The sequence below is a fragment of the Mastigoproctus giganteus genome, chromosome 12 (genome assembly GCF_048544385.1).
Source record: "Mastigoproctus giganteus isolate SK-2022 chromosome 12, ASM4854438v1, whole genome shotgun sequence".
NCBI classification, from domain to species: Eukaryota; Metazoa; Arthropoda; class Arachnida; order Uropygi; family Thelyphonidae; genus Mastigoproctus; species Mastigoproctus giganteus.
This window is the reverse complement of record NC_143586.1, coordinates 106,291,925-106,314,904: the sequence shown is the minus strand read 5'-3', so window position 1 is coordinate 106,314,904 and position 22,980 is coordinate 106,291,925. Positions and strand designations below refer to the sequence as shown.

The following is a 22,980-nucleotide window of genomic DNA, read 5'->3' as shown; positions in this document are numbered from 1 at the left end:
CCTTCTAGAGTTTACATAAGTAAAGAAGTCTTTACTGTTTTCTTTGCATCCTTTTCTAAAGATTTCTCATAATCTGCCTTTGTTTGCCTAACGTCCTTTGTGACTTGGTTACAGTCTATCTTATATCTACCATGGGCATCTGCATCTCCTAAGAATTTTTATGCATCCCATGCACTTTTCTTCTCTGCCAAGAGTCTCATTACATCTATTTAGGCCTAAACCATGAACAATATTTCTTAGTTGGTATGAAAAGCCTTGTAGCTTCCAAGATTAATTCCTTGAATGCCTCCCATTTAATAGTGTGAACAGCATAAAGCTTAATAGACAGTACTCACCTTGATTGAACTGCTTATTTACATGAAGTTGGGTGGAAACGAAGTTTAAGTTTAAAATAAATTAAAATAAGCTGAAATAAGTTAATTGAATGAATGCGGAATTGTTAAAATTTTCTCAAGGAAGTAGAAGTGCACTACCTCGTCCCTGGTTGTCATTTGAAAAATTGAAATTTAAAATAATATGAAATAAGCAAGGCCAATAGTCACACGAGTGACTTTTCGAATTAAACGTCATTGGTTGGCAATGATAAGAAAGAAGGAAACCTGTGTATTTAAAGGATTTCTATGTTCTCATAATGCATTTTGCAACATGTGGGAATCTTATGTGCGTAAGATTCTAGACCAGGGGCTATTAAGCTTTACTGCTATTCACACTATTAAGTCAATTATACAACAGTGCATTAAGAAACTCTATAAATCATCTGAGTGCCTCCCATTTAGAATTTGCTGTTGGTAACATCATCAGTTGGTCCCACTGTATGTAATTTAAAAATTCTGAGACCACTGTAGTCACCTTTATGAAAGTAAAAAAAATCCTTCCCTTTACTCCTGATGACAGTTATATCTTTAAGTAAATCGCACATAAGTACACTGTGATTACTGCCAACTAGTGGTTCCTTTATCTGCAGATTCTTAATGCATGAAGAATCACTGCTGATAATCAGATCAAGAGTATTACTCCCTCTGGTTGCCTCTCGAACATGCTGCTGTAGAAAACAATCATCCAATAAATCCACAAAAGTCTTGATAGTGTGTGTGACCAATCTGCAAGTTACAGTCTATAACTGGGAAGTTAATATCCCCCATTATAAGACAATCTGATTTAATGGCCCACTCTATTTCTCTGTATAGTTGTTTGTTGTACTCATCAGTCATTATGCCTATAGCACACTCCTACTCTCCACTTGGTTTTCTCCATGCTTATGTCACACCAAACTAACTCAACACTGCACTGTCCACCTACATCAACTGGATGCATTTCCTTAGATTTTGTGTTCTTAACTAACAGCATCTCCCTTTCTGTACACTTACACTCCCCAAATTCCAATTCTGCATTCCTTATCTCTGTGTGACAAGTCTCTGATATCCCAACAACATCAGCCTTTGTTGTCTTCACCAGCACCTCAAATTCATCAAATTTATTTTCTGTACTCCCAGCATTGGTGTACATGCAAGTATACATACACCTGTTCCTACTCTTAGTTACCCTAATACAACCCATGTATTTACTTGTTCCATGATAACTCCCAGCAGTCCTTGAAATCCCCAGTACCTTGCTTCCAGGCTGCTGCTATTCATTCCAATAGAAGCAGTGCAAGAATCACTTTCCTCTGCCTGTGGCTACTGTTAATCTATTAGTCTGTGAATCCCCTCAAGCTAGCAGTTTTCCGACCCACATAACACTGCCTCAGTAGCATCAGCAAATATTCTTGTATCTTTTCTATTTAAGTGTAACACATTCCTATAGAAACAATCTCTCCTTTTTTTTAATTCCAAAAAAAAAAAAAAAAAAAAAAAGGTACATTTTTTTTTTTGATAAGTGAAAGATTAATTGCTATGTTTGACCCAACTGGTAATTTCTGATTCAAATTACCAGGTGGGTCTTAACAGATTTTGTACAAAAGGCCTCTTCATAGTTATACATTGCTCTATGCTGTACATCCACTATCTTGCTTATTTCTGGCTCCAAAAAATGCGATGATGGCCCTCCATGAAAATAGAACAATTTTGGCACTAGTCATTGATTTGTGTTACAGACTGGAAAAATTCTCTATAAAGGCTTTTTCCTTCTTGTGCTGTAATTAGTCATCTTGGGCAGAAGTGTTTTTTTTTTTTTTTTTATCCTAGATACTATAATTATTTTTCCATGTTCGGGCAAACCAGCCTAAAATACAAAACAGAAAAAAGATGCCAATACTGACAGGTAGCTTCTTTACATTAAGCAATCATCAGCAGTGGTGCAGCAAAACAAATCCCCAACTTTATAAACATATATTGTGTTCAAAATCCCCCCAATCAATTTACATTCAATGGCCATAGACAAAGCCATAGGAACAAGGACATAGAGATAATTTGATACTTCCTTGTGTCTATGCCATAAATGAAATTTTTCATAAAGACCTAGCAGTGTTTCTAAAGTATTTTAGTATTAGAATTGGCATTAGTTGAGGCTTATAGAGAATCAACCAAAAAAAAAATATTGACACCAGAGTTACAAAATTATAGATTGATCTGTCAATTTGTAACAAAATGCAAAGAATATCAAAAAAAATAAAATAATAAATCTACAGCAATGAGTCCCGTTAGTATCAAAACTGGACAACGTTTGATGATCGCCGACATCATGGATCATTCAAAATTTGTGAATGGTCCATCGTGTAAACTAATGAAAACTGGAATAACAAATTTACTTACATTTTCAGCCTTTCTATCACAAGTTAGAAAAGAATGGTTGCAATGGTAATGGGTGAATTTTTTTTCGTGCAAATCACTATACTTGAGAATTTAGAATCACAGAATAGCATGATGGCTGATAAGAGCTGTAGAACTTTCTTTCTTTGCCAATAATGCAAAATGAAAATATCTGATTGGCTGAATTTTTTTTGTTTTGTTTCCTACTCTTGTTTCCCCTTCAAGTAGCTTTGCAACAAATTTTCCCACCACAAGCAAAAACAGAACAGATAAAACAGTTATAAAATGTATTTAAAGCAACAAAGTCCAGTCTTGTTGGCTGTATAGAAAGAAAACAATAGACAAGGTAGAATGTTATTGTGAAAATGGCAAATTACCTCAAAACCATAAATTTAACGAAACTGCATGCTTTGGAGTGACATGTTCAACAGACAACTTGTGTTATCGAGACCCGCTAATTTTGGGGTGACTGCAGTAGACGTTTTACTCTTCCTTGTCATTGTTTATTCCAACCCACAAGCCAACCCAAAACGCTAATTACACGAAGGGTTCCTCCCAACACACCTATCACTTACAAAACGTCACCAACATATGCGAGGATCAAAGGATTGGCAATTTAGATGTGTCTCTGGTTAGCATAGTTGTAACCCATTCATAGTCTTTGTAATTTTTCGTTTCAGATAAACAAAAAAAAAAAAAAAAACAAACACCCCAAATCTAAGGCACTAAAATGACAACACTGGCCATAGTTAGACTGTTATGTGACAAATTTGTGTATTATAAAATAAAGCATATTGGCCTCGGACAACAATCAGTGTACCCACACACACAAAAATGTAAAATACATTCAACACTGGAATAAAATCAGATGGTTTGCTGAATATTTCACAACTATCTCTTATTTGCTACTATTTCTATAAGTGCGATACAGTCAAAACAATACTCGGACAGCCAATCGCTGTGTTGATAAGAATGTGTTACATTTAATTTTGAAAAAAAAAAAAAAAAAAATACTCGTTTATTAATGAAATTCGTTAATTGCCTGTGAATGAATTTGAATGAAAGAAATGAATCTGTCTTCCAAATTTCATGGGACCTTTCAAGCTTGGGCCCAAATGCAGCTGCACTGGCATAGTTAAGCCACTGAACAAGTTTTTCTTGTTCAGTGGTTTTTCTGGAGATTGTCTCTCACTTAGCTCTTCATACACTGAACCCCCCCCCCCCTTGAGAGAATAGAAAAGTGAAATGCCTCCTGCATTGTTTTTCTTTAATTTTGAATTTTTGGTTAAGGGAGGGCATATGTCCCCCCCCCCCACAATACACCCCTGAGTGTGGTCTCACCATTGCTATATACCAGTGATGGCAAACCTTTCCAGCACAATCTTCATTATGCTGAACAACCACTGCATAATTTTGTACTGTAGATATGGCTAACAGACCATAAAATAAATGTCTTCAAATAAAAAATACTTTATAGTATATAAACTATTTATTAGTGGTTGTATGCGAGTATATTTCTTCCTGTGCATGCCACTGGTTCACCACCTTCTTATACAGTGAGATTATGACTTCCATATCTCTAAATATTTCAAAAATCAGTGGGAAAACATTGACTCTTCCATGTCTTCATGTGTAGCTGCATGTCTACATTGTGGAGAACTTAATGCCTGGCTGGACTGTAAACCCCAAATGTCTCTCCTCCTCTACTGTCTAATTTACTCCTAATGTGCAAGTTATTCTGGTGTCGTTATTTCTGAAGTGTAAAATTCTGCATCTTGAAACATTAAAACAATTGTAACTATTCAACCATCTCTGAAACCTATCCAAGTTGTCTTAAAGGAGCACTGCTTGGCACTGGCCATTAACCACTCTCAATCTTTATATCATCCACAAACTTTGACATAATGCCCTGTATTCCACTGTCAATATCATTTAAGAAAACCAGAAACAACAGTCATGGCACTGATTTATGAGTAACCCCACTTCTACCACTAGCCCAACTAAGGAGTAACATTAGTCACAACTCTACCTCTTGCCTGCACTCTGTTCTCACTTTTGGGTGGGAGTTCATCTTCACAACTGCAAAAAAACAAAGATTTTCAATGGAATTTTCTTCAAATCAGTGCAGGCACTCTTGCTAATGTTAAAACAACTAATGAACTTTGAATGGCCAATGACCACAAAAGTATGATCCTTAATGGAATCTATATGAATGAACTAATTTACATACCTTCTTGGTTGTTCTGGACTTAAGAAGTGGAAGTTAATCAAGTTGTGAATAAATGCCACAGTTTGATTAATTTCCGCTGCACATTTTCAGAACTCACTGCCCCCCCCCCCTTACAGTACTTCTTTGCAAACTAAGCAATCTTTTTTGTTAGGGGACTGGACTATGATATATTGTTTGTCTCTAAGCTCAGGGAGCCAAATACAAGAAGAAATAATATATATTGTTGGCATGTGTGGATGTTATTCATCGGTATAAATACCTTGTACATTTCGTATCTGTGAACAGGACAGGAAATGTGACAATTCTTGGAAATCATTATGGAAAGACTCTCTTCTGCACTACTGATTTAATGTTGGATTACCTGATTAACTGTGAGTGCCACCCTGTCTTAAACTGAATTTTTCACATATGCACATTGATAAATGGATTAGAGATCAGACTTACAGGATGCAAGAAGATTAGCATAAATGGGCCATTTCTCTTATCATCATTGGGTTTCCTTAGAAAAGACTTAGTTACCTAGGATTTAACTCCTTTTCTTTTTTCATGGGAAATGGGCTGCAGAGTGGAAAGGGTCACCTGGTCTGAAGAATCCCAGTTCCTTATATTTGTTGGTCCTGCTATCTCTCCTACACTTTTCTTTTTTTCTTCCATTTCTTTTTCTGCTTCAGGCCCTGTATCTGCAGCAGATTTAATTATACAGGGTGGGATACTTTTCAAACTGTGTGGCAACAGGAATGCTTGAGGTAGAAAAAAGCCAGTCTCCACAAGGGTGGGAGGGAGAAAAACCAGATGACTGATTTTACTGCAATCATCTGGACTAAGTGGCCAACATCTGACAAAAACAATAAATCCAACAACACTACACTATGGTGAACATATACCACCTAATACTGACTGACTTTAAGTACAGTATCAATATTACACTGCAGGTTTACCTTTTGAGCTAAAACAGTATACACTGTAGAAATAAAAAAAGGTCATACAGTCATTCAATGATCCATCAGAGGATCGTAACTGTGATACATGTTCCAGTTTGCATAGTAACGTCTTGTGCAAATTCCACTCTTGACAAATAAATTTTCATTTATTATCTAACCATTTATTAGCCAACAATATATATTATAGCTTATTATTTGTTATATTATTTTTCTATTCTCTAACGGATTTACTTGTTTTACTGGTAACTTAACTTAATACAATCCTCTTTTGTACAAATGTTTTATTGTTAGAATCTTTATCAATGTTTATCGTCCTGTTGGATTTCATATTATTGTTATTATGTTTATTGATCTGATCTCTGATACACTGTTAATGGTTACCTGTTGTGTATCTTGCTATTAATAAAACAAAATAAAATAAAATCTGTGGTCAGGGCCAGAAGTTTCATCGTGATTGCATACATACTGAATTATTAATGGCCTGACCACCTTACTTGTGGTCATGCACATTAACTGCCAGATCATGGCCAACCTTGAAAACAAGTAATTAGAGTACAGTTAATAAAAGAACAGTAGTCTGAAGAATCCCAGTTCCAGCTTTTCCATGCTGATGGCAAGACTATAGCATAACAACAGCAGAGTGAATCAACAGATCCATTGTATCAGGCAAAAACATTACAAGATCACAGTGGAAATGTGATGATGTGGGAAGCATTTTGCCCTTGATACCAGTGGATTAACATCTAAATGCACCAGCTTACTTGAAACTTATTGCTTGCCAAATATAACCCTTCACATTTAGCTTATATATATGATCATGGTTACTTCCAGCAGGGTCTTGATGTATCATGTCACAAGATAAGGATCATTCAGGAATGGTTCCTGAAGCATAATGGTGACATCACCATACTTCATTGGCTTCCTCAGTCACTGGATTTCAACTGTGCATCTATGGGATGATATTGAACAAACTGTTCACAGCAGATGTCAAAAGAGCACTGCCCAATCTGAGGTTACTGCAAGCTGCAGTCCAGCCAGTATGAGCTACCATTCCCATGGGATCTGTGCCCCAATCACTTGTGACTATTCTGGAGGCTAAAGAACACAATTATCAGGTTGGTTGGGTTTTTTTTTTTTTTTTTTTTGTTAGTTGTTGGCGCATCGGCTTCTGTGGCCATAATGCATCTCCCAAAGTTTTTGCATTTACTACGATCCAAGCCCGAGGCGGGATACGAACCCGCGACCTTTGGGTTGCCAGGCACGCACTTTACCCACCCGGCTAGCCTGGTCGGCTCAGGTTGGTGTATCCAATAAACAGGCTGCTCAGTGATATTAAATTATAGCATGGTACAAGTAAGTAATATGCCACTATAATATTACTGATAAATGATGGATTAAAACTGCAATTAAAAAACTCTTGAGAACCACTGCTTTGTATCTATTGCGAAAGTTCTATTGCTAAAATGATAAAATAGATGTACAAACTGCATTTTCTCTCGTTCTTCTTCTTCCAACTGCTCTTTTGTTTTTCCTAGGTTTTGTGAAGGCTCTGGTACGTGAGAACTATCATCAGTTTCAACTTCTTCGGCAGTTGTAGTTAATTTAAGCTTTTGTTCTATATTTCCAGTATTTATCATATGTTCTGAAAATTTCAAGTGATCAGGTACATTTGGCTCTTCTGTATTAGAATCCTCGTCATCATTCAAAAGGTTCGTTGAGGGCAGTGATGGCAAAACATCAACTTTATCAGGTGGCAAGACTGTCTCCGGTACATTCAAGTCTTTCGTATTTCCATTGGAAACAGAATTTACAATCTCTTCATTATCTTCTACTTTGACGGGGCTCTCTAATGATTCACTAGACATACCAGGTAGACACAGTAAAAACACTCTTATATACTACACATCACTAACAAACCTAAATTTACAAAATCATACAGAAAATAACTTCACATGAGGAAAAGTACAGATTACATTCCTCCCGCCATGTTTGACGTATAATATAGCTCAACTTCGCCACCTGCAATTGAAACGAAAAATAAAAAAATTTAAATGTATTAAAAGACAATGTATGTCTTAGCAAGTTAATTCGAGAAATATTAAATGAAAAATATCAAATATTTTTATATCGATTAAAAACTAAAAACACTTTCTATCGGCGTACGATAGAAAGTGTTTTTATAAACTGGGATTTAAGCTTTAAACTTGAATTTTCTTATATCCCATTTAGACATCAATACAGACATCTGTGACCTACTCTGGCTTTACAATTTTAAACCCACAAACTATAAAAATGGAAAAAGTTCGGCTCTTGACACACCTAAAATAGGAATGGCAAAACAGGTGGACAGACTCAACCAAAGGGGAAGTGACACGACGCTTCATACCTAATGTAGACAGGGTTTTCCCGAAATTACCTGCATGCAGGACCGGCGTCAGACTATTTTTCACCCTAGCTGAGTCGAGCTACTTGCATCTCCCCCAAATTGCTAACTTCGATTTTTAAGAATAGATGTTCTCTAAGAAAAATAAAAAGCACAAAACTTGAAACTGCTAAATTTATTTTAAATTGCAAAAATAAGCAATAATCAATCTTTGATTATCTTTCGCAAATACAAAAGAAAATATTTTGGCACACAAATCATTTGGAACTAAAGAGCACTCGGTATAATGCATGCCTCCGCCATTGGCAAAAACAACATTAAAAACAACATAAAAACAACTTTTTACTTCACGCACATTTAAGTATATATATCATTTAAGGTTACTTGGCGTAACCAACCCGTCATGTTACCACTATATTTTGCTTACAGTCAGACAGAAAACAAACAAAAAACAGACAAACAGAGTTAAAATTTCTCATAAAAGTTTCAATTTCAGGCACATCAAAATTTGAACACCTTTGCAAATTTTTTCACCAATTCAACCAGATCAAGTGCTGATGCCTGGGTATGTTCAATTGATATAGTTGACAAGACAACTAGTCTCGCCGACCGGGCTAGCCGAGTGGGTAAAGTACCTACCCGGCAACCCAAAGGTCGCGGGTTCGATTCCCGCCTCGGGCTTGGATCAAAGTACTGCAAAAACCTTGGGAGGTGCAATATGGCCACAGAAGCCGATGCGCCAACAACTACCAAATCAAAAAAAAAAAAAAAAAAAAAACAACTAGTCTCTTTTCCAACGTTGTAGAGGGTATGTAAGTTTTTATAAGTTTGAGCTTTGAGAAACTGCGTTCACCATTTGCCACTGATACTGGAAGTGGGAGAAGGATCCTTAGAGCAACGGAAACATTAGGCACATTATCCAAGGGTTTTGTTGTAGTATACAGAGAAGTACTTTTTGTGGCGGCATAGACTTCGGAAGTCTTCGAGTTATTGCTATAAGTTCACAACACAGATCTTCAGCATCAATATCTTTGTTTGCATTATGCATGCATTAATGATTTTTACAAATTCTTGCAGTCCTTAAGTATATCTTGAGTAGATTTTTTTCTTTATACTGTATATATTATACAGGAAGCCAAATAGGGAATTATATTGTAGTAGCTGTTGCAGTCTCTGTTCAATTGATTGTAGGCCACATCTACTAAAACGGCATAGTAGAGACCTACTTTGAATTTCTGCTTTCGATCTTGTGGGCCTCATTCTCAAACTTCCGTTTCTTTCTCCTGTTTCAAATTTGTTCTGTCTCAAAGTTTAGTAGTATCACTAGTTCCTATCAATCTCAGTAGCATCTCTCAAAATTTGTTAAAATCAAGTTTTGACCTTTTCACAAGTTAAACTTATTTAACCTGTTAGTTTAACTTCTGTTCCAGGAAAATTAATGGAGGCACTGGTTAAAGAAGCATTGGAGGATCACCTAGACAAGACTTCAGTTATAGCTCGGACACAGCACAGCATAGGTTTATTAAAGGGAAGTCTTGTCTGACCAATTTGATTGGATATTATGATGTAGTCACAAAGGAACTGGATGCAAAGAATAATTTTGATATATATTTGGATCTTAGAAAGGCTTTTCATACTGTTGCACATGGAAGAATGCTGCACAAATTGGAGCAGTGTGGCATTGGAGGCAAATTGCTGCTATGGATAAAGGGATGGTTAAGTGGGAGAAGACAGAGAGTGGTAATCAATGGACCCTGCTCTTCGTGGACTAATGTTATTAGCGGAGTCCCCCAGGGTTCGGTGTTGGGTTTATTGTTGTTTTCTGTATTTATAAATGATATCGATGATGGTATATCAGGCTTAATGTCCAAGTTTTCAGACTACACGAAGGTCGGCAGGGTTGTTAATGACACCAATGACAGTACGCTACGCTGCTGCAACAGGATCAAGAAAAGTTGAGCAGATGGACTGAGAGGTGGCAAATGAAGTTTAACATTGACAAATGTAAAGTACTGCATAGGGGTAACTCGAGAGTGTACGTATCAACTGTGTGGTACTACACTGATAGTGGTAGAGAGTGAAAAGAACCTGGGGGTAATTGTGCAGGCAGATATGAAATTTTCTGAACAATGCAGACGGTCTGCAAGAGTAGCTCATGGTGTCTTGTCAATGATATACAGGAATTTTTCTAGCAGGGATAAGTGATTATCCCCTTGTATAAGGCAATGGTCATGAGGTCTGGAGGCCTAATTTTAAGAAGGATGTAGAGCTGTTGGAACGAGTACAGAGAAGGGCAACAAGATTAGTGAATGGAACAAAGGGTTGCTCTTACGAAGAAAGGCTTACATTTTGCAAATTACAGTGTCTGGAGACTAGGCACCTGTGGGGTGATCTGATTGAGGCGTATAAAGCCTTGAATGGTTTGAGCATGCTCAGTGCTGATGGGATTCTTCCTCTTGCTCAGAATAATCATCTCAGAGGGCAAAAAGTCAAATTGAGGAAAGACAGTTGTAGGATTTATGTGTGGACGTTGCCTTTAGCCAGCGGGTGGTTGATTGCTGGCACCAACTTCTATCTGTCATTGTAGAAGTTGAGAGCTTAAACAGATTCAAGGCAGAACTGGACAAACATTTTGAGCGAGTGAATGGTTAAATGAGAAGGAGGGTGTTTGTTTTTTTTGGCTGATGCTATATAAGCTTGCTTTCTTGCATCATGTGCCCTTGCTAATGCTAATGCTAAAACTCTCATGACACATGCAGTCCAGAGGGTAATTGTTGGTCACTTGCAATTGTCTTGTAGCTGAATTTAAATCAGCTTCCTTATTTTGTAGTAGCTTGCTTGTAAAATTAACTTCAAAAAGGATGTTGGGTCATGTAACAAGGGGTACCGCAAACTTGAACTTACTAATTGCACCAGTAAGGGCCTTAGCTTTAATTCGGGAAGTATTTCCAGATGAATCAGTTAGGCTTGTATCATCAAAGATCTCTATTAAAGCATCATATATATTACCAAGATGATATCTCAGTGGTTTCAAAGTATCGATCCGACTCTCACATCTTGTTTCACTCAATGACTAAGGGTTGGCAAATTCTAACTAGCCATATATCAAACTTAGGCATAACTGTTTAGCCTAAGTCTGATATATGGCTAGTTAGAATTTGCCAACGCTTAGTCGATGCAGAGAAATAATTATAGATATGTTAAACCAAAATTAAGAAACTAGTTGCTTCGAGACAACACCTAGCAGCATCATTGACTACCAAATTTAAAGAGTGTGCATTGCAGGGCACAAAAAAAGGCACGTGGACTTATGTCCAGGACTCTCTTTTTTACGCCATTTTCTTTGCCTTTCATGTTACCCCCATTATCATAACCTTGACCACGCAGATTTTCAATTGGTAATTGAAAATTAATCCCATTTACTCAAGCTGTTCAAGAAGAGTTTCTGCTAAAAAGGCACCTGTAGTTTCCTGTAGTGGAACAAATCCCAAGAAATGTTCTCCTATGATAACTTCAGGCTCAGACATCTCATCATTTGATGGTTTGATTACATCAACAAAACGTACAATCATTGTCATTTGCTCAATATGACTAACATCAGGTGTGCAGTCCAGAATAATTGAATAGTATTTGGCTGAGTTTGTATATGTTAAAATTTGCTGCTTTATAGCACCGGCTAGAAGCTGTATAAGCTCATTTTGGATATCTTTTCCTAGGTAGTGAACCATTGTTTCTTGAACTTTAACTCTACGCAAATGTTCATTCATTATAGGATCAAAGAGGCTAGATATTCTACAAACTTTAAAAAATTTCCATTGCTAACATTGTACAGTACAATTTTTCATTTGTACCGCGGTATGGCAAGTTTTGCATGCCAAGAACTCTGACCAAAACAATCAAGCGTTGCAAGATTTGTCGCCAATATTGTTCTTCTTGCCTATTTTCTCCTGGTTATTAGCATCAATTGTTTTTCCTTTAGATAAGCGCAATTCAAGTTCACGCCAGGTTTGATAGTTTTCTAAATGGTCAGTATTCCACTCATGTAAAGAAAGAATTGCTCCAATATTCTTTCAGTCTTTTGAACCTGTTTCTTGTAGGGATAATGCACCATTTTTTTTTTTTTTTTTTTTTTTTGCTGAACAACTTTTTTTTTTAAACAAACAAAAAGAAGTTTTTTGTTTTTTTAAACAAAAAACCACAGCTTTTGAGGTTGAATATATCAACCAATGACAGCACACTTCTTCACCATCGCAAATTATCACTGCAACAGTAGGGCCATTTGAGAGGGTCACTGTAATTCAAGTCAGGCACAATAGCATCTTCTTTTGCAGGCTTTGCAGTACTTTCACTTTTCTTGCCATCCTCTTTTTCCTCTGTGTGTTTTCCAGAAATATCTTCAATTTGTGGAATTTCTACCTTAGAGTTTATATCATTTGTAGTAGGAGAACCACGTTCAGCTCTCCCAGTGCTAGTTTCAACAAGAGTACAGTCATATTCATGTTCTTGATTTGCTTTATATGTACGAAGGTATTTCAGGAAGAACCCTCTTGCTTTCTGTGTGCGAAGGTATTTCAGGAAGAACCCCTCTTGCTTTGCTTTCTCCTTTTTCTGCCTTTTGTTTGCGGTACTGGGCCCCAGAAGGTCGTTTTTTTTTTTTATCAGCCATAGCTTGTTAGAAAAAAGAAATAGAAATATACGGAATCACTGTGATCCAAATTGAATTAAGTTTAACAGTATTAAGTGTAAAGTGTATTCGTGTCAAACGGCACCAGGGGTTTCCCCCATCTCGGGTGGTTTTCTTTGTGGGTGTAACAGATCACTGTTAAGGCCAGAGATTTAAAAGTGTATGGGATTTGGAAGTATAGTACAGTATTGTGTTGTGTACCTAATTTCCTGAGTTTTCGGTGGCTAGGGCCTTAAAAAAAAAAAAAAAATCCGGCGATTTTAAGGGGTGGTTCGCTAATGAGGTTAAATTTTGGAATTGTTACGCGATTTGGCTGTTAGAATTTGGAAGTTTATTTAAGTTTTTGTCGTGTGGGGTGTACACTGTGATATATATAGAAAGAGTGGGGGAAAGACAGAAGCATGGGGTCAATAGGGAAGACGACCTTAGATGTCAGTGTGGCATGCCCATGCCGCAGCAGAAGTAAACGTGGGGCGGCAGAGAGGGAACGGACCGTCCCCTCCCCCTACCAGGATAGGAAGAGAAAGTGGGCCAGACTGGGTGTCCAACCCAGATCGCCAAAAGGCGAGGCGGAAGCGTAGCTGCGGTCACCGTCGTGCATTTTGGTTGTCCAGTTCAGAGTAACTTCAGGTGGGTTACTGCGGTCACAGTCATGGTTTTTGGATATCCAGTTCAATGTCACTTCGGGTAGGACACAGTCTTGGTTCAGTGTCTCACTAGTCTCGTGTTTGTCTTATGGAGTCAGGGAGAGGAGTGATGACTGGGCAGTTTGTAGTACAACTTTGATGTCAATTCAGGTAGTCCAATTGGTTGAGAGCATCAATCTTTGCCTTTTGCGCCAGGTCTTGAATGGAGAGGTATTTTTGTTGGTAATATCCTCTGATCGCTTGTAATCATTATGTCCATGCTGTAGCCTTGAATGTCTTCTCCTTGGTTAGTTTAAATGGAGTTCTTCTATTCCAATGTTTCCATATTAGTTGTTGCGGATAGCGATTTCCGTTCTTCGTCTGTTAAAGATGTACTGGGCGTAGCGGCTCAACGTGGTGTACTCGTCTTCCGAATCCAGAAAATGATGCTCGTTGTCTTTCGGTGCGAACTTTATTCTGGTGATGAGAACTGATCTGTGTTCCTCGTAGCATTCACATTTGTGCATGATATATTGCCAGGTCTCCTGTGGCAATGGAGACCAGATCTCCATTGCCACAGGTGCAAGTTGGGTCCTCGGTCAGTCCGAGTTGCATTCAGTTTTGCGTTAAAGGGGCCCATGGCCCGTCAGAAGGAAGGTGGTGTTCAATCCCAGGTGGAATCATTTGTTTGGGGGCCTTTGCATAGTTCTTGTCTACGTATGGTATAAATTTATGTGTGACTTCACCCTTGGTCGTCTCTTTCCATCTCCTCTGCCAAGTTTCTTTCAGGTGTTCTATGATTTTCTATTTTTCGATTCGGCCGTTGTTTGTAGGGCTTAACAGTATTGTTTAACAGTATAACAGTTTAACAATTTTGTTAGTGTTCAAAACAATAAACTGGTTATGAACCAACAATGAACTATAAACTATTATAAACAATGAACTATTACATTTTCTTGCGCCTTAGGCGGCTGCCTAGTTTGCTTAATGGTAGCGGTGGCTCTGCCTGCATGGTTCCACCCAGGCCTATATGCCACCTACTTATTGACGGGCGCGAACTGTCGTGTAGCGAACCGGAAAACTGTACTACCCACCTCATGCACGAATGTACAAACTACAAGGACCTATGTGGAAACATAATAACAACTTTGACCTACCTGCCATGGAGAGAGGAGCATCATCTCTTGGACACAAGCGAAGAATATAAGAATCAGATTCCCACAGGAACACTTTGCCAGAAGAATCCGTTCTGCGATTAGGAACTGATGGTAGTCATCATGAAACAAATAAATACATGGGCTGTGTTAGGGTAACTAAGAATAAGAATAGGTGCATGTGCTCGTATACATGAATGAACACCAATGCTAGAAGTATAGTAAATAAATTTGATGAATTTGAAGTGCTGGTCAAGATGTCCAAGGCGGATATTGTTGGAATATCAGAGACATGGTGTCACACAGATATAAGGAATGCAGAATTGGAATTTGGGGAGTACAATGAGTATAGAGAGGATAGGAAGGGAGGAGGGGTTATGCTGTTAATTAAGAAAAACATGCGCCTCCGTAGCCAGGTGGGAAGGAGCAATAGTGCGTAGCACACGCTTCTTGATTAGACCGGGGTTCGAGCCCGTCATCACCAAATACGGAGGATACGGAAAGGTCAGGGAATGACCACCGCATATCTCGGAGCAATATGGCCTTAGTTGCTAATGCTCCTAAAAAAACCAAACAAAACAAAACAAAGAAAAACATAAAATCTAAGGAAGTGCATCCAGTTGACATAGATAGACAGTGCAACGTTGAGTCAGTTTGGTGTGGCATAAGCACTGGGAAAGCAAAATTACTAGTAGGAGTGTGTCATAGGCTTAATGACTCTAATGAGTACAACGAACAATTGTACAGAGAAATAGTGGGTTAGTAAATCAGAATGTTTTATAATGGGAGATTTTAACTTCCCAGATATTGACTGGAACTTTTGGGTTGGTCACTTCAACACTAGCAAGACTTTTGTGGAATTATTGGATTATTGTTTTCTGCAGCAGCAGCAGCAGCATGTTCGAGAGACAACCAGAGAGGATAAGACTATTGTAAAAATTGGAGCAGAATGGTATTAAGGGTAAGTTGCTACAATGGATAAAAGGGTAGTTGAGTGGGTGAAGACAAAGAGTGGTAATCAATGGACGCTGCTCTTCGTGGACTAATGTTATTAGTGGAGTTCCACAGGGTTCGGTGTTGGGCCGACTGTTATTTTGTATATTTATCAATGATATTGAAGAAGGTATATCAGGCTTAGTGTCGAAGTTTGCAGATGATTCAAAGGTTGGCAGGGTTGTTAATGGCAGTGTGCTGTTGCCACAGTATCTAGAAAATTTGTGTAGATGGGCTGAGAAGTCCCTCTTACCAAGAGAGACTTAAGTTCTGCAAACTGCAGAGGCTGAAGGCTAAACACCTGCGAGTTGATCTGATTGAAGTGTATAACGCCTTATCTTAAAGGCGTTATACACTTCAATCTTAAAGACCTACACTTAATTTCACTACAGTTCTGTGGGCATGGTTACAATTACATTTAACTTTCTCTTATAGATTAGGTATTTCTCCTAGAGTCCTTCCTTTATAAACTTAAGTTTTTTTTTTCTTACTGAACTATCACTTACTCAGTTTCCAAGTGATTTTCCTATTCAGGGGTGCCATAACCATCAGCGTAACGGCGTAGACTAGGAGGCGGGCGGTTGTTCATCCTTGGAATGCATCAATTTACTTGAGGTGCGCTCTCCCCTAGGCACTGCTCTGTTGAGTTGAATAAGGATCCTTGGGCTCTCTCCTTCCCTCACTATGAATTGCATCGGCTTTTCACACTGTTGTTGTATACGTTAGCTACTGCAGTATATTCTTTCTTCCACATGGACACATTCTTTCCCCAACTTTAGACTTACGAAATGTCTCACAAGGAAAATTTCCTTCCCATTACTAAACCAGCTCCCCAAAACTCAGCAACGACTCTGCCACCCGACTGTCTTCCTCTACACACTTCCAAAGACTACCTCAAAAAAACTTCTCCTTCTCCTCACTCTGAATTTCAAAATTTCCTGCGCTTTTTCGTTCAGACCAATCGCTGACCAGTACATCCCTTCCCCTGTGATTCCCATTCGTCTCCTATACTCTTCCGTGGGCGTGTCTTCCATTCTTTTTAGGGAGGGCTACTTGTTTCCAGCAATTCCTAGAATTTTTTAGAAAGGCAACTGGAAATTCCTGTAATTTTGGAGTTTCTAGATCGTCTTTGTGTTTGCCCATCTACGCCCTGTATTGCCTTGATACACCTGTCGTTAATTGCCCCCGTGAAATTTTGAAGTGTGCACTTAAATATCATGAATACCTCCATTACTGAGCTCCATCTCTATCTTATTTATTTTTGTTTCAGCTCATTGTTCTTTAGGGCGAAATGTTAACTCTGATCTGAGCTCATTAACTACGGTCTGCTCCATCAGTGTTTCCTATTGTATCGCGTGTTCGAAACGCTTCCCCCCCCGTTGCTACGTTAATCTTCCTCTTGCCTAAAGGTAATAGGCGAAACGAGCACAATTAAACCTTGATTTATCTGAACTATCCGACACACTTTCAGTTATTAGTTTTTGACCATATATATATTTCAAATTGGTTGTCTGTATTAATTTTCCTTAATAATATTTCAATATCAATAACCCTCAAATTCTTTTTTTTTTTTTTTTATATCAGTTGTAAGGACAGGTCCTTACAGAACCTTTGAATAGAGACAACCCACAAATTAAGACAATCTAAGAAAGACAAAAGGTTCGCATACCACTGGACTTGACTCTCACGGATGTGACCAATATGACAATCTCCTAGATGAAGACTGACAATGCCACCGGCGTGCCATTAGATGTCAACTGCTTTTCTTGGCCAACTAGCATTCCTAACTGGGTTCCCTAACTTGGTTCACTTTAAACCCCCCCCCTCCCCTGGTAGGGAGAGGGAGGGGACGGGTTTCTGTCTTCTCCCCCTCCCTGCCACCTCCTTTTTCTCCTGGTGGGGCCAGTCCCCACTGACCTTTCTGGGGTTGCCTTCCCTATCATCCCCATATTTCTATCTGTCCCCCCTTCTTCAGTCTTCACCCCTACTCTAACTGAATATGCATTTTATTTATTTATTATTTTTTTTTAATTTTTTTATATATTATATATATTTTTAAGGCCCTTGCCACTGAAATCTTAGGAAATTAGGTAGCAGGGCCTGCCAAAGTACTTACTTCTAATGCGATCCCTCTATGCCTGACCTGCCTCCTCGGAGCTAAGTGTGGGCCACGGGGGGTCCCACTAGGGGCCCAACGGCTAAAAGGTCAGAGGAACAACACAACATGACACTACACAACATAAACATGTACCTTACACTTTTAAACAGAGTACATAACACGGAGATAGGGGGAACCCCTGGGACCGTTAGACAATGAACACTTTACCCTCCTTTTCCTTCTGGTGAGGCATGGGCATGCCTCACTGACCCCCTGGGGACATCTACTCTGTCTCCCCCATACTTCTACCTTCACCCCGAAGCCTTCTGCCTCCCCTCCCCACTCAACCTATACACGAAGAGAACTTCCTACACACTAAATTTAATCTAATCCAAAAATAATCTTCGCCAGTATCGGCCTAACTATCACACGCATTGCCCTACTCCTGCAGTATGAATGCATGGACACTACGTGCTGTACATTCAAAGTAATTACAACTGCATGGATATATACACTGAGTGATCACTAAATTATCACCACCCCTATGAAACCTGAATGGGACCTGTTGACCACGTAAGGTACGAGAGTGCGGAGTTAGTCGACCTACGTAGCATAGATAAGGTGTCAGTGGTTCAGTAGGTAGTAAAATTCCGAACGTGATGGGTAAAAGGAAGGATTTATCGAACTTTGATAAAGGACAGATTGCGGGTGCTTGACGAGCTGGTGCTTCGATTTCCCAAACGGCTGAACTGGCGGGGGTGTTCGTGAGCCACCGTAGTTAAAGTGTACCACGACTGGCGTCAAAATGGTCAAACAACGATCCGACGGCAAAACTGCAAAGGTCAGCGAAAGGTTGATAAGGTATAAGGCAACGGTGGGCAAATGCGGCTCTTCGTTGAATTAAGTGCAGCTCCCATTGAAAATTTAAATCCGTTTTTTTTTTTTATTTCAGAACTTTTTCACTGAATCTTGTTAAATTAACTAACTAATATTTTGTTATACGGATTTTATGTTGTGTTTATTTATTTTTTTTTTATGTCTAGATATTTTGTTATTTTTATTTTGATTATAAATAAATCCGCGCGCATTTACACTGCTGGCGCCATCAGCGGACTTGTGCAACACTACACCGGGAGTGGCTAGGAAATGTGACCAAACCTCCCATAAGAATTTCAATTTCAGAGTTTGGAATTAACTTTATTTAAATTTTTTGATAACATGACCTCAGAAAATATCAAAAAGCGAAAATACGAACAAGAAAATAGACTCTTTCAAGAAGAATGGGTAGAAAATTTTGCTTTTATTGACAATAATGGAAAGTCATTGGTCTTATTTGTAAAGTTACAATTGCAAACTACAGAGTAAGCAATTTACGTCGACATTACGAAGTAAGTCATCCCCACTTTTCAACTCGATATCCACTCAATTCAAAATTGCGAACAGAGAAACTTAAGTCCTTGCAATCTTGTCTTCATAAGCAACAAGGACTCTTGTCTTCTTTTAGTCGCGAAGATGACAGAGCAAACGAAGCTAGTTTTTTGATAGCTTGGAATATTGCTCGTGCCAAACTTTCATATGGAGAAGGAGAATTTATTAAAAGAAACTTGGAAGAAGTGGTTAAAGTTTTGGATCCAGATAATACAAAACTCCATAAATTGATCGCACAGGTTCCTACGTCACGCCGTACAACTGAGCGTCGTATTGGTGCAATTGCTAAAAATGTTGAAAATAGTTTGATGTGTGATTTGAAAAATTGTACAGCATTTAGTTTAGCTCTCGACGAGTCTACAGACATTCAGGATGTTCCACAATTGGCCGTTTTTGTCCGCTATGTATCTGCAGACGTAAATGTGAAGGAAGAAATGTTAGACTTAGTAGCTCTTATCGAAACAACTCGCGGTATCGATGTTAGAAATGCCCTTGATGAAGTAATGAACAGGTTTGAATTGCCTCGTGATAAACTTGTAAGTGTTGCGACTGACGGAGCGCCTGCAATGATAGGGAAAAACCAAGGTCTCATTGGTCTTTTAAACAACGATCCTAAAATTCCACGTTTCTTACCTCTTCACTACATAATCCACCGCGAGCATCTCATAGCGAAGTACTTCAAATACGAAAATGTGTGGAAGATTATTTTGCAGATTGTGAATTTAATTAGAACAACTGCCAAAACACATCGTCAATTTAAGAACTTTTTAGAAGAGTTGCGAGTGAATGACGAAACAGATGAATTGCCCAGTGATTTATCCCTGTGGTGTGTTGTAAGATGGCTGTCAACTTATAATGTTTTGAGCCGTTTTGTGGAACTCCTAAATCCTATCATAACATTTACAAAAGAAAAAGAAAAAAAAAAAATACCCAGAATTAGAAAATGAAACTTGGCTTTCTGACTTAATGTTCCTTACAGACATTATAGAACATTTGCAAACACTTAATTTGCCTTTACAAGGAAAGGAAAAAATTATTATTGATTTGTCACGAACTGTATTTAGTTTTGAAGCTAAACTTCGGCTTTTGGTGTACGATCTTAAGAACAAAATATTTAATCATTTTCCACGAGTAAAAGCAAATATAATTAATATCAAAGAAGAAAAGTTAGACGAATACAAAGAAAAATTGGAAGAATTGCAAGCAGATTTCCAACATAGGTTTGAAGATTTGAAAAGTTTGAAATCTACATTTGCATATTTTGTGAACCCATTTATTTGTGATATTATTGAAGATGGATTTCCAATTTCTGAAATAATACTCGTTGAAAAAGCGGCTTGGGAACTAGAGTTATTAGAGATGAAAGAGGATCAGGCATTGCAAATACAGCACAAATCTACTTCTATAATTGAATTTTGGAAACTCGTGCCAGAATCAAAATATCCACATTTAAAGAAAGCTGCTCGCCGTCTAATTTCAATTTTTGATACAACATATTGCTGTGAATCTTTGTACTCCACAATGAAGTTCGTGAAGTCGAAATATCGTTCGCAGTTGACCAATCATCATCTCACTGAATTGCTGCGAATGCTTTAACAAATTTTACGCCAAATTCCAAAGGTCTTTGTTAAATGATATACTTTTTATTAATGCATTTTTGTTATATTTTATTTTTATTATTAAAATTTTGAAATAATTATTTCGTATTTTCTTTCCCTTAATTATATTTTCTTATATATGTTTACTTAGCACTTAAGACTTGTGTAGAATACGTAATCATATTAATTAAATTTAATTAAATTTGAATTTGTGTATTTAATACTATGTAACTATGGTGTGGCTCTTTATAATATATGAAAAACCGGAATGCGGCTCTCATTGACCTCATGCGTGGCCACCCCTGTACTAGACATGTAGACATGTATAGTATCCTATGTAGGACGGCACCTGAACGTCAATTCATCTCCGCCTTTGTACACTGTGATGATTACAGAAAGCACTGTAAAAGGCCAGAAATGTGTATAATATTATGTTCGCGCAGTGTGTGTGTTGTTGTTGTTGTGTTGTTTAGCATTAGCATTAGCATTAGCAGAGGCATATGATGCAAGAAAGCAAGCTTATTCAGCATCAGCCAAAAAAAAAAAAAAAAAACCCACTCCCATTTCACCCCTCCGTTCGTTCGAAATACCTGTCCAGTTGAGCTTTACATTTGTTTAGGCTATCAACTTCAACAACAAGTGATGGAAGTCGGTTCCACCAACCAACCACCCGCTGGCCAAAGGCAAATTTCCGCACATCTATCCGACATCCGTCCTTCCTCAATTTGAATTTATGCCCTCTGAGGTGATTATTCTGAGAAAGATGAAGAATCCCATTGGCATTGAGCATGCTCAAACCATTCAAAGCCTTATACACCTCTATCAGATCACCTCGCCGGTGCCTAGTCTCCAAACTCTGTAATTTGCAAAACTTAAGCCTTTCTTCGTAAGAGCAACCCTTTGTTCCATTTACTAATCTTGTTGCCCTTCTCTGTACCCGTTCCAGCAGCTCTACATCCTTCTTGAAATGAGGCCTCCAGACCTGTATACAGTACTCAAGATGTGGCCTTACCATTGCCTTATACAAGGGAATAATCACCTCCTTATCCCTGCTAGAAAAATTCCTGTATATCATTGACAAGACACCATGAGCTACTCTTGCAGCTCGTCTGCACTGCTCAGAGAACTTCATATCTGCCTGCACAATTACCCCCAGGTCCTTTTCATTCTCCACCACTGTCAGTGTAGTACCGCAGAGTTGATACGTTGCTCTGGGGTTACTGTTTCCCATATGCAGCACTTTACATTTGTCGATGTTAAACCTCATTTGCCACCTCTCAGCCCATCTGTTCAACCTTTCCAGATCCTGTTGCAGCAGCATAGCGTCAGTATTGTCCTTAACGACCCTGCCTTTCTGGCTGTTTTGTCACCAGGCAGGCGATCACCTGGAAGGCCTGCCCAGTGTCCGTCTACGCCACGAGGAGGTAAGCCACAACTACGTATGTATCGCGACCGCCCTCCAAATATATATACAGTATATATATATATATATATATATAAATAAAAAAAAAATATATATGTAAGTAAATAATAAGAAATAGATAATAAAATCCTGTCCCACGGGCAGCCCAAACCCAGGGTACCAGCAAAAAATAAAATAAAATAAAATAAGTAAATAAATACAAATAAAAAGTGAAAAAAAAAAAAAAGTAAATAATAAAAAAAATAATTAAAAAATATAATTAAAAAAATAAATAAATAAAAAATATAATATAAAAAAAAGAGAGAGGGGAAAAAATATATATATACACACTGTATATAAATCTCATCCCCCACTGGCTAAAGGCCTGGGCCAGCAGGAGTCTCCACTAGGAAGGTTATGAGGTATTCCGTAGCTGAGTGAGAAGGCGTCTCCGGCGATCAAAAGCATAAAGAGCAAATTCCTGCAGGGACTGGAAATTTTCTTTGGTGCTCAGGAAGTCCGGCTCATTTCCGGGGGCAGTGATACTAGTGGAGGGAAGAAGGTTCTGTCGAAGGTCTAGGTATTGATGGCAGTGGTATAAAATATGTTCCCAGTCTTCTGGGTCGCCACAAGAACAGAGAGGTGATTCAGCAAGGTTGAAAATTGCAAGTTTGGCATTAAGGGAGCCATGACGAG

General features: G+C 38.3%; 1 protein-coding gene across 3 annotated transcripts in view; it reads right to left on the bottom strand.

Moving 5' to 3' along the window:
- Taf11 (TATA-box binding protein associated factor 11) overlaps positions 1-7,895 on the bottom strand; it is a 114,324-nt gene extending 106,429 nt beyond the window's left edge. For all 3 annotated transcript variants that reach the window (XM_090386078.1, XM_090386076.1, XM_090386077.1), the window contains exon 1: positions 7,404-7,895. In XM_090386078.1, the coding sequence (XP_090242204.1) occupies positions 7,404-7,783 (380 nt within the window). In that variant the 5' untranslated portion in view covers positions 7,784-7,895. The remainder of the gene's footprint in view (positions 1-7,403) is intronic.
- Positions 7,896-22,980: the final 15,085 nt, after the last annotated feature.